This window comes from Sinocyclocheilus anshuiensis, unplaced genomic scaffold (genome assembly GCF_001515605.1).
Source record: "Sinocyclocheilus anshuiensis isolate Anshui unplaced genomic scaffold, SAMN03320099.WGS_v1.1 scaffold2043, whole genome shotgun sequence".
In the NCBI taxonomy this organism is placed as follows: domain Eukaryota; kingdom Metazoa; phylum Chordata; class Actinopteri; order Cypriniformes; family Cyprinidae; genus Sinocyclocheilus; species Sinocyclocheilus anshuiensis.
Genome location: NW_015548419.1, coordinates 338,605 through 350,550, shown reverse-complemented (window position 1 = coordinate 350,550; position 11,946 = coordinate 338,605). Strand labels below are relative to the sequence as shown.

Genomic DNA, 11,946 nt, shown 5'->3' with positions numbered 1-11,946 from the left:
GATGGCCACCGGGTGAAATGGCTTGCCTTGAAGGGACTTTAGAGAATGAAGATAAGGAGCCAAGACTGTGCAATGAGTTGTGTTGACAGAGTTTGGCAATTCAAAGAAGAGGCCCAACTTACGGATGTCACAGAGTTCATTCATAAAGAACAACACACATCATTCGTGCACATCCGAGCATATGCACACTTTGTTCAGAGCAGCAACAATGTGATTAAGGTGTTTACATGCCTGTTTATTGTGATTAAAAGCACCATACACCACATGGTTCTACGATTATGAGCTTACATTTTTAAATAACATTTTTCAAATCCAGGACATAAACTGACCCATAAATGTTGTTTACACAACATCTCATGTTGGCCCAGTGTGCATGTGCAGTCCTAAGCATGTAACTAAGGACAGTGACTGTTTATATATATAAATATATATATATATATATAGCGACCTGGACACCTCACCTCTCCAAGATACCTTGAAGGACCTATCTGAGAGGTAAGACTCAAACCACTGGCGTGCGGTTCCTGAGATGCCATTTTCCAATAGGGTTGACAGGAGAATCTGGTGGTTCACTGTATCAAAAGCAAATGGCGCAATATTTGAGTGGCACACACATCTTGAGTGGCGTTTGTTCCAGAATCATTTTAAAAACATCTTTGTTAAAGGGTTATACACAATGAATCAAGCCAACAGCTACAAGGCGAATCACAAAATTACAAACTTTTTTTTTCTTTCCAAAAAGACAAGACTTAGATTTATAAAGAGAAAAAAATGTCAAGAATCATTGCAAGTGACATAATCAGATTAAAAACTTTTAATAGATTTTAATAAACATAAAATCATTCAAAGTTGTTGATTCTATTTATAGAATCAATATATTTTAAGTTTATTGCAAAATATGCATAAATATACAAATATGTATAAAGTATTTTGACAGCATAGCAAGACTGAGTTGATTACCTCATATGCGGTGCATCACTGGCCATTCCCTGCAAACTCTTTTGGCTTCATTTACTTATCGGGACTCTCCGATTGGTGGAATTTTCTGTACATTTTCAGTTCAACCTCAGAACTCACAGTAGGTCTGTGGTTGAACCCACTGTAGGTTTTATGAGGTTTTTATCATTAAACATCAATTTCCAAAGTTTTTACTTTCGGGATCTGACTGTTACACTCTAGTGGTGAGTGGCTGTTTTATTTAGAAGGTGGGGCTTATCACTATATACTGTACAAAGTAACTGCTTGTGAAAAGGTAAAAGAAGCTGAAACATTTGAAACCCTGAATCATTGGCAAGCCTGAACAATTACACAAATGGTGTAAATTCATCTGAACTACAAACTGAACTTTGATCTGTATGTTTAAATTTGTTGGCTGCAGGACAGGTAATTACCGTTTACGCCAGTAAAAGCCAAACTGACTTTTACACTTCACTCACAAGCATATATATTTGTAAGCATCGTCAAGCCTCATAGGTATAATTATCTGCTGGAGTTCTGAACATGTTTCCATTTAGTCAAAGGACTTAAAGGAAATCACAACTGCCACTAGAGATAGGTAAAATGGATTACTCTCTGTGCTCAAATACAGCTTGTTCACAAAGCAGGATGCTCAATAAAAGCAGAAACAGCCCAGTGGAATATCGAACACCTGGAATGAGGGTGAAACTGCAGTGTGGAAGTGGATGAAAATGTGACGGTGTGATGCACTACTGCCCCCTGCTGTTTCTGTCTTCAAAACAGTATCTGGCAACAACATCCAATTAAACTGAAGATGAGGCTGGAATGAAGAAAGGTCTTTGGAGACGAATGTAATGAGCACAAGGACGGGAAACATAGCACTTTTTTAAGTTTGTCTGGAGTTTACTAAGAAGATCAGAAGAAAAAAAGTGCATTACAAAAAATTATCTTACAAACAGATTCATAAATGGTGTTTTATTCATTACAAAACCATAGCTGTGGAAAGAATCAATTTCAAAATTTAAGATGTCTTCTTATTTGTTAGTTTAGAAGGCCACACACTCCAGCTAATTTTAGGATGATTCTAACAAAACCTGTCAACAACATGTCCGGTCATTTAACTAAAGTAAAGTAAAGTAAAGTAAAGTAAAGTAAAATAAAATAAAATAAAATAAAATAAAATAAAATACAATTAAATTAAATTAAACTATTTAAATACAAAAGCACCACTTAAAAATGCGTCTGCAAGAAAATGTAAAACTCCTTATTAGGGGTGGGTCAAATGATCATTGTGTGAAAAATTATCATGATATTGCAAGTACTGTAAATAAATGTTTTATGTACAGTACTGCAATAATAAAAATATAATGAGAAATAGCAAGAACAATGAGATTTACAAATAAAATCAAAAGTAAATGCCCAGGCACTTTACAGGAACAGCAGTTTGGGGGTAAAATGTGATATTTCGTCATGAAAATAATGTCACAATGCAGCAACAAACAGAACTCTGTTCGCAAATCAAGAGTTTTATTTCTTTTGATTTTTCATGAGACACTGACAGATGTGTTAGCTTGTGGTGTGAAGTCGCTTTTTGACTAACTAAAATAAAAACGCCCTTGAAGTGGCCACTGGAAGGCCATACCCATTCATTTAAGGATGCTGTGTGATAGCTATCCAGTCTCGGTTCCTCTTGATTGAGTCTCATAATGCATTGCTACCTGGCGAGTGTGAGGAGCTCAATTTACACTCAACCAGTATGTGTTCCGGAAAACAGTTTTGGCGCAGGTGGCTAGGAGACAATACCTCCACTGTGATGCCTGGGAGTGTACAGGTAATGAAATGGCCTGATTATTTAACATGCAGATTTATGCATGCTGTAATTAATTTGCCATTACTCCTTGATTGATGTCCCTGTGTGTTTTGAAGCAGACATCAGGCTATAATTACTCCCCATGTTGTGCTCCCTCCATTATTTCATTACAATAAACAGATGCTAATTTTACCACAGCAAACAAGTAATTGTCCCGCTCAATAATTGGGTAAAACAGTGACCGTGTGCCATTTGCTTGGAGAGCATTCAAACTCGCACTTTATTTGTCGGTTTCATTTAATTTCACTAAAATCTTCCATTCAAAGGTAAGACATCTAGTCCCAACACAAGGTAATACTATGCATCACAATGACTGCGGTAGTGCTTTCAGTCTCTTTATTTAGACGACAAACCCACTATATTTTTCTCATCCGCTTCTTTGGCCGCTGAGTGAAAGGGGATGTGCCCATGAGAGAATCTGGTGAATGGGACATGTAACTTCCTTCTGAACCTCCAGGAGATGGAGGGATGCCAGCCTCACTCATGGTGGACATGGGGCCCTCTTCAAAGACGTCGCTGCCCAGAACCCCATGACCTGATACCTGGCCCTCCTCACTGTCCTGAGGTTCCATCTTCACCTGGGCTAAATGCCACAAGGGAGAGTTGTTCCCTGCTGCTCCTATTGAAGAAAAAAATAATAATAATATGGATTATTACAAAGTTTCTGAATTATGCTTGTCTTTAATTCTGGCCATTATGAAAATCCTTGCTCTTTCCCTTAATGAACAAGCCCAACCGACCACTTGAAATAAAACAGACTAGCTGTATTAAGCTTTCTTTTGAGCAAAATATCACAGCGGAGATTGTTAAACCTACATGTTTGCTGTTGTTTTCAAATTATCAACCCTTTTATATGAGAGCAGAGCGCAAGCGTGCATGGTTGCCAGATTGGGAAGATTAATTAAAACACCGGGCACAAAATGCATCCATTTAAGTGAAAAGCTGATTGAGGGATTTAAACTCTTGACCTCCGGCAACCTCAAGCTTCAAAGCTTGTGGAGGCTTGTTACCGATCCAAGATAACGCACATTTCAAATAAATATGAAATGTTTTTTTAAATATCACAGACGATTATGCTTAATTGAATGAGAGAAGAAGAAATCGTGATCACGATTAAAATACTATTTATCATGTAGCCCTAGAAAGGATTGCTTGCAAAATAGAACTGTTCATTAATGGACCATTAAATAATATCAACAGATAAAACGTTTGATTTTAATACTGTATTTGTAAATGCTGGGATTAACATTAACTAAGACTAATAAATGCTTTATTAGAATTTTTCATTGTTCATATTTACTAATGCACTTAACTACTGTTACCATATAGAACCTTACTGTAAATTGTACCAGTATTTTTAAGATAATGATATCAAAAAGACTGCAAAAACTAATACTAGCCTAACTAATGCAAATAAAAAGATCTAAAGCAATTATTAAAGAATTAAACATTTAGAAATAAAATAAAAAATAAAGATACGACAAACAAAAAAACAACAGAACGAAGATAAAAAAGCCCTTGCAGTTCAAATGTAATCAAATATCAATTAAAACACTACTTAATCTTCACTGTATGAGTTAAAACACTGACTCTTATTCAATCTATTACATTTATTCAGTCATGAGAGCAGAGCAGTTTTGTCTTTTGTTTTATTTTGCTGTCACTTTAAGACCAAATGCACAGATCTAATATATTAATATTCATGTTTGCATTCACTTTAAGACAACCAGCTGTGTTTACATGAACACTTGTAGTAAGTTGAGTTCTCTTTCACACCTTATTGCATTAATGCATTAATGCATTTATGCATTAGTGTATAGTCTTCCAATTCAATGGAACAAACCAAAGCTTTAACCAAACAGATCTGAAGACACAGTGGCTGCTCACACAGAGGTGTATAGCAGACATTTTGCCAAAGATAAAGATAGAACATAGCTTAAAATTCAAACCAGAGATGGTTAAATTAGTCTATAGGATGAACACAATAAATTGAATCTGTATAGATAAGAATATTATTAATGAGTGAAATACACTGGTAATAATAAGAAGGCCTGCAGTGGACTGCTGCATGCTAGTTGTAAAACATAATTTATTTATTATTCAGGAACATCTGCAAATTTTAGCAAATTTGAGATGATGGCTTTATGCTTGACTGCCCTAAAATAACTCTCTGTATGTAGATGCACTGAACATGGGTACTAGAGACGCCTGATCAATAATAAGTATTTGTGCAGACAGCATGCTGTGTCTATACGGAAAACTTCCTCCAAGAAGTTTTGTCTCAGCTCATCATCAATACAGTTGCTTGTGTAACAAAAGCACCTCCTTCACCAATAAATTTCAAAGACAATCACGGTCGGACATCAAATTGCCTGCAGTGAGCAATGTTCCTGTTATTATGCAGAATTCACATGTTGATTTAGGAGCTGTTGTGGACAGATCAAAAGACAAAATTTTTCTAAAGTCTGTTGTTGTTGATTCTTTATGGTGTGCTGCTCACTCCCAAGCATCTGGCAGAACAGACAGTAGAACAAACAGTAGAAAAAAGGCTCAACACATGGCTGGATGCCTGCATTCAATAATTCTAATCTAAAAGTTAAGAATGTGTGAATGCGGAGCAAGAATTGCCCTGTGAGTCCAAACACCCAGGTTGTATTGAAACTCATTACTTTGTGATTATATGTGGACTATAAAGATACTTATATTATGACGCTAACTATTTTTCTCACTCTGTATAAATGGGTCTTTACTTGGGAGCTTTTGAGGCATTTTTGCCTTTTTTTAGATATTGGTGAGAATTGATCCATTGAACTTTATTTTTTTTAACTTTATCTCAAGTATGTTTGCTACTCATCTCACAAACTTAGAGGTTAGCCCATCATAATAGAGGACATTTGCATAAGGAAGTCTTAAAGGTACAGTAGCAAAAACAGACTTCTAAGGGTAAAAGGAACCATGACTGAACCAGAATTAAAAGGAAAATAAACTGTTTATTCCCCAATTAATATGACTACAAAATAATAATAATAATTATTATTATATTACAATTAAAAGAATAAAACAAATGAATAAATGAATGAATTGCATATGTTTTAAATTATTTTTCTTTGGAGCATTTCAACTTATCTTGATTGAGCACTAATAAGGGTCCTTCACAACTGAATGAGGTACCTGATGTGTGAGGGGAATGTCCCTCTTCCAGTCCTCCAGCCAGTCTTTCATTGGATGTGCCCAGAACACCGATGGGAAGGGCTTGGTCACCTGAGGCCAGATCCGCTTCTGGCTCCTCGCTCAAAGGGAACGCAATGTCACTCACTGGCTCCTCTTTAACCTTCAAAGGTTTGGAATCCTCCAGAGCTTTTTCTGGATTCACGAGTCTCTCATACTCTTCTGAGAGCTCCTTACTGACCTACAGTCCAAGACGACACTTGTCAGTCAATGCCATAGCAATCACAATGTAAAATAAAAGGAACACATACAGTCCTGTAGGTATTGAAGCTGGCATAACATTGGAGATCTCTCACCTGCAGCATGTAGCTGTGGTAATCTTTAATGCGGACCTGCCAGAAGCGCTGCAGAGCCAGGACGCTGCCGATGCCCACCTCATGAAATACCTGTTCCACCACATCAGGGAAGGGTGTAGAGCCCTGGCAGGCCTCCCTGTCAACAGCCACGCGCAGCAACTTGGTGATCCGCAGGTAATGTTCGTGGGCCAGGTCAGTCAAAGTCTCCAGCACGCTCTCATTCGCTGACTCGAATCCAACGTGAGCGAGCACTGTGGCGACCGACTGGTACAGAAGCTGGCGGCAGGACGGCCAGCTCAACTCAGTGACTGGCTCACCTTTACCTCTAAAATGAAGGAGATGTGGAAAAATTGAAAAAAAGTGAAAAACAGGTCTCACAGGACAATAAAGTGTGGAGTTTTCTTTATAAATTTAAATTACATTTCAAACGTTCAGGTTTAAATTTATAGGCTGTATCTGATGATTCTGTATCTAGAGAAAAGGTTCATCGAGACACATTTAAATGTTGGCTTCACAAATCCTTACATTTTAAAAATCTTTGAAGTTCAAGGTTAATATAGGCCTTACAGACAGACAAGGGTCAATGTATAAGGGTGTGTGAACAATAAAAACAATTAAAAAGAATCTAATCTAGCTAAATGAGTCTAAAAATTTAATGTTGTGCAACCATCAAGTAAAAAGTCATGTTGTATTTTATAAAAATGGAATTACTATTTAAATGAAAGAAAGAAAGAAAGAAAGAAAGAAAGAAAGAACCTGAAATAACCAGATTTTTTTGCCACAAGAATAAAATTCTGCTTAAAACTTTTTTTTTTTTTTTTCCCAAGAATGTCTTTCTTTAAAGAGGATTTTTTTTTTAATCTTCACTAGATATTAAGACATCTGTACATTATTTTTTCTTTTAATTTATTCTCCCATAAAATATCAAAATCAATTTTTAATTCAGAAATTAAAAACATTCTGTTCCTAGAAGAGGTGTATTCAGGTCACTGTATGTATAATTGGAATTTTCAAGGATTTTTTAAATATAAATTAATAGACAGGACAAACAATGACCGAGATGCATGATGATCTATTGACATACTTGTAGAAGTCGCTCTCTGGGTCACTATGACGTAGTTGGAATGGCTGTCGAGGAGCTTTACTATCAAGTGGAAGCAGATCATCAGGTACAGTTGGTGTGGCAGGCCGGGGAGGTAGAGCATCTCCATCCTCGGGTTTCAAGACACCCTGGGCATCTAATAATGTGGACAGGGGTTGCTGGCCTTGCTGGGCAGCAGCAATGAGACCCCGGAGACGACGAGCATGCTGGCTCAGCTGCACAGTGTGGATCGTGAGGCTGCAGGGCTCAGAGGGAATATCCAGCATGGTGGTGGGACGTGGACGCTGTGCAGAAGGTTGGTGCAAGGGAGGGTCCTGCATCTCCACCTGGCGGAACTCACGCTGCAGGAGGTCAAAAGAACTGCGGCCCGAGGGAGCCGAAGCCACTGGGAGCTCGCCCCAATAACGCATCATCTTCACACAGTGCTGTCGCTCAATGTTTCTTTTGACAGTGGTACAATCTGAAAACCATAGAATACACTGTTCAAACTGACATTTCTATGAAAAAATCATATCTCCTGTCACCTGATGCACATGTAGTAGTTATGAATGCTTAACTCAAACATCAAAATACATTTTTTTTTTGAGAAACTTTAATTTCATATCTTTTTTGCATTGTGACATTTCAAACTATCCCCCACACCCACAGTGGGAAAAATATACCATAATATGTAAAATTATGTTATATGATATGTGTGTGTGTGCGCGTGTGTGTTATTTAAAATAAATAACAGGTATGTATACATCATCGTAGTGTTGCACTGCCTTACTACTGATTAAAATGGTAAAAATAACGAAATATACAAAATTTAGAATGACAATTCTAATGAAATCAATGAGAATAACAATTACAAACAAGCTCAAAAGTAAAGCAAAAAATATAATGGCCCCTAAAACATGATTCATATTATTCAAACACGATTCAAAATATGACTCAATATGATGTCCTTGTGCAAATTATAAATTTTCACGAGATTTCATTTCAAAACTTAAGAGTACAGTAACTTCTTCGTTGAAATGTACTGATATACTATAATACGCACATAAAACGTATATTTTATTTTTTACAAACTTTCATGCTTTTATGTATTTATAGACTTAAATCTGAACTTATAACGTTACATTCACACTACACAATATAAGACGCCCTGCGATGTCCAATGTTTAATGTGGCACTCATAAAGCATAATCACCATCATAATTATCATAACAAATCACTTACTTTAAGTTACCTTTTTGAGTAGATGATCATAAAGGCGAATAATACTAAAATAAAGCAATATGTATCATTTCGACAAAACGACGTATAAACTACGAGCGGCTGTGAGGTACAACACTGAAATATTTCCGTGGAAAATGTAAATAGTTCCTAGACAGTGGAGATAAGATATAAAGACTTTAAAATGTTAAAACCACTATATACAATGCAAATAATTACTATACATCCATATTAAAATAGGTTTATACACTTATTGATATAAATTAAATAAGATCTATCTATATTACAAATTCTAGACTACAGGATCGGAATCATTAAAGTGTTACACCCAAACACACCATATCGTGGAGTGAACGCATGATGGAGTCTGAATGCAGCGAACAGATAGAAAATAATCACACTGAAATGGAAACAGAGAAGAGCTCGTTCCCTGAGAACGGTCAAAGCAGTGATACTAAACAGGACATCACCAGCACTAATGAAGACACGGATGATCCTTTTAAGAAACCGGGTATTTTTGTGGCTCCATCTCTCACTGTTAAGAAATCAGGAGGATTAAACTCAAGCAAGAAACTCGCAGAGGAATTAAACAGCAGCAGACCAGAGACTAAAGACGCAGATCTTGATACTAAACACAAGCAGCCATCTGCAAAACCCACAGACCCGTCCGATCATCCATCATCCGAGAGATCAGAGGCACAGAAGGTCCAGCCCAAACCAAAAGACATCCCACCCAAGATCCCTGCCAAGCTACCCCCGGCGGGTAATTTTCCTCCGCTCCCGTACACCGAGCCCCCGTGGGGATCTGTTCCTGACATCAGCTACTCGTTTCAGCTGCTAAAAAACGGGGCGATCCTAGATACGGTCCCGCTGACCCAGAGAAGTTACTTTGTGGTGGGTCGGTTGCCGGTGTGTGATGTGTCTCTGGAGCATCCGTCTATCTCCCGCTATCACGCCATGGTGCAGTACCGGGGCAGAGCTGGGCAGGACGGGGTCGTAGGAGAGGAGAAGGGCTTCTATGCCTATGATCTGGGGAGCACTCATGGGACTTTTGTGAATAAGAACAAAATACCCCCTAAAACATACATAAGGCTACGAGTGGGACATGTTCTGAAGTTTGGAGGAAGCACAAGACTCTTTATTTTGCAGGTATGTATTTATTAAGAGTGGAACATTTAGTAGCACATATATACGATCATGTTACTGCCTTATAGAAATCACTGAAGTAGATTCTGAAGAATTTACGATAAAATAAATACATACATACATACATAAACAATATAAAAATGTTCAATATTTTTTAAGTGATGTTTGTCTAGTTTGATGTATACCATGATACTAAATGATTACCATGTTCATGCACCATGGTTTTGCAAATGTACTTGTCCATAAAACATGGTACCGTTTGTGGCTTTAATAGTTGTGCTGGGCGGTATACCGGTTCATACCGAATACCGGTGTTTATTTTTGTTATGATATGAATTTTTAAAATACCGCAATACCGGTGTATGTCGCTTAAACAACGTTAGCCGCTCTTTAGTGTAGATGCATGCTGATTTTATCAGACGATGCCGCGATTATAAATGAGAGTGACTCCTGGTTAACATGTATTAAAAGGGGTCGTGTTTAGTCACTATTTAGTGTGGTATTTTTTGACAATATTCACTCATCATGACAGTAAAATAGGGCATTCTAAGTCAATATACTGCAGTATTTCCCCTCTCAATCAGTAGAAAATATGGTTAACACCCGGTCATGTATGAAAAAAAATAATACCGTCATGTACTGTTAAACCGGTATAATTTTGAAAAATACCGTGATATACATTTTTGGTCATACCGCCCAGCACTAAGTTGTAGTAACAATGGTATTTCACCAGAAACTGTGGTTACCAATTCAAAGTTACCAAAACAGTTTTCACTCAGAAGTTGCTGCTAGTAAATTTCACAATTAATTACAATGAGACAGCAAGTAACATATTCAATTAAACATTACATTTTGTAGAAGACATAGTTAGAATAAGAAGATTTTTTTTCTTCTCTTTTGTAAAATACTCCAGTAGTCTGTTTTATTTACAACTTACAACTTAAAATATATATATATATCTTTTACTGTGTTGTCCAGACCAGACCTAAATTAGACCTTGTCAATAGATTTAACTCATGCTCTTCAGTATTATTGCTTGAGCTAGCTTTGATTATACCAGATTCCCTCTTTTCTCAGGGTCCAGAGTTTGATGAAGCAGAATCTGAACTGACGGTGACAGAGCTCAGAGAGTGTGCTAGAAAACAGAGAGAAGAGCTGGAGAAGAGGATGATGGGTGACGGCTCAGATGAGGAGGAAGAGAAAGAGGACAGTGAAGCCAGTGCTACAACGAGAAGCTCCTCAGAAGATACTGGCTGCTCTTGGGGAATGGGTAACAAAGACAAAAATGATCCTCAATCCTTTGGGCCTCTTTTAAGTGAAAGTGACGTGACATGTGGCCAAGTATGGTGCCCCATACTCGGAATTAGTGCTCTGCATTTATCCCATCCTAAGTGGACACACACAGCAGTGAACACACACACAGACCGTGAACACACACCCGGAGCAGTGGGCAGCCATTTATGCTGCGGCGCCCGGGGAGCAGCTGGGGGTTCGCTGCCTTGCTCAAGGGCACCTCAGTCGTGGTATTGAAGGTGGGAGAGAGCGCTGTACATTCACTCCCCCAACCTACAATCCCTGCCGGTACGAGACTCGAACCCGCAACCTTTGGGTTACGAGTCCGACTCTCTAACCATTAGGCCACGACTTCCCCAAATTTTTTTCAATTTACGAAACAAACGTACGACAGAAAATTGGGCGTACGGTCGTTTCAACGCAAAACTTGGAATTTATCAATATGGAAGTGAGTGGTGGCTACGATGAAATCTCACGTCTGGTCTCAGCTTGTGTACGCAAGTTTTTGAGTTACCTGAACTTGCGTGCAGCATAGTAAATACGGTGGAGAATTGTAGAATGACAGCATTTTGTTCATTTAGGTTATTTTCCTGACTGTCAACCGAAGCTCATTAGTTCAGCCATTCATCATCAAACTAAAATGCCGTCAACCAAACATAAAAGTTACACTGTTTATTTTAAAAGGTCCACTGTAAAATCAGCGTGCAGAGCCCAAACAAACATTTTTGCGCATGTGAAGGATTTCACACGGATATTAGAACATGAATGAAGTATAAAGCCATGTTTAGGCTACATAATGAATAATAGTTATGCAAACAAATGTTACAAATATGGCA

At 37.8% G+C, this 11,946-nt stretch overlaps 2 protein-coding genes across 4 annotated transcripts in view; one reads left to right on the top strand and one right to left on the bottom strand.

The window, feature by feature from the left end:
- Positions 1-2,323: 2,323 nt before the first annotated feature.
- On the bottom strand, positions 2,324-8,793 carry LOC107656753 (STAGA complex 65 subunit gamma-like). Of its 2 annotated transcripts, none has more exons than XM_016444698.1 (5): positions 8,675-8,793; positions 7,436-7,913; positions 6,352-6,676; positions 5,999-6,236; positions 2,324-3,446 (listed from the first exon to the last, which is right to left on the bottom strand). In XM_016444698.1, exons 2-5 carry the CDS (start codon positions 7,864-7,866, stop codon positions 3,184-3,186), a joined length of 1,257 nt encoding a protein of 418 aa, XP_016300184.1. In that variant the 5' UTR covers positions 7,867-7,913; positions 8,675-8,793; the 3' UTR covers positions 2,324-3,183. The 2 variants fall into 2 exon arrangements, with proteins under 2 accessions (XP_016300184.1, XP_016300183.1); XM_016444697.1 differs by having other exon boundaries at positions 8,685-8,793.
- Positions 8,794-9,011: 218 nt separating this feature from the next.
- Positions 9,012-11,946, top strand: part of LOC107656752 (kanadaptin-like) — a 19,421-nt gene continuing 16,486 nt past the window's right edge. For both annotated transcript variants that reach the window (XM_016444696.1, XM_016444695.1), the window contains exons 1-2: positions 9,012-9,820; positions 10,895-11,087. In XM_016444696.1, the coding sequence (XP_016300182.1) occupies positions 9,029-9,820; positions 10,895-11,087 (985 nt within the window). In that variant the 5' untranslated portion in view covers positions 9,012-9,028. The remainder of the gene's footprint in view (positions 9,821-10,894; positions 11,088-11,946) is intronic.

Bases quoted from the DNA above. Each gene is read 5' to 3' on its own strand.
- LOC107656753 (XM_016444698.1), bottom strand. From the start codon at position 7,866: ATGATGCGTTATTGGGGCGAGCTCCCAGTGGCTTCGGCTCCCTCGGGC. The intron at 6,677-7,435 runs GTATGTCAATAG...CCTTCATTTTAG, and splicing joins CCAGAGAGCGACTTCTACAA to AGGTAAAGGTGAGCCAGTCA. The intron at 3,447-5,998 runs GTACCTCATTCA...TTTCTTCAATAG, and splicing joins ACATTCCCCTCACACATCAG to GAGCAGCAGGGAACAACTCT.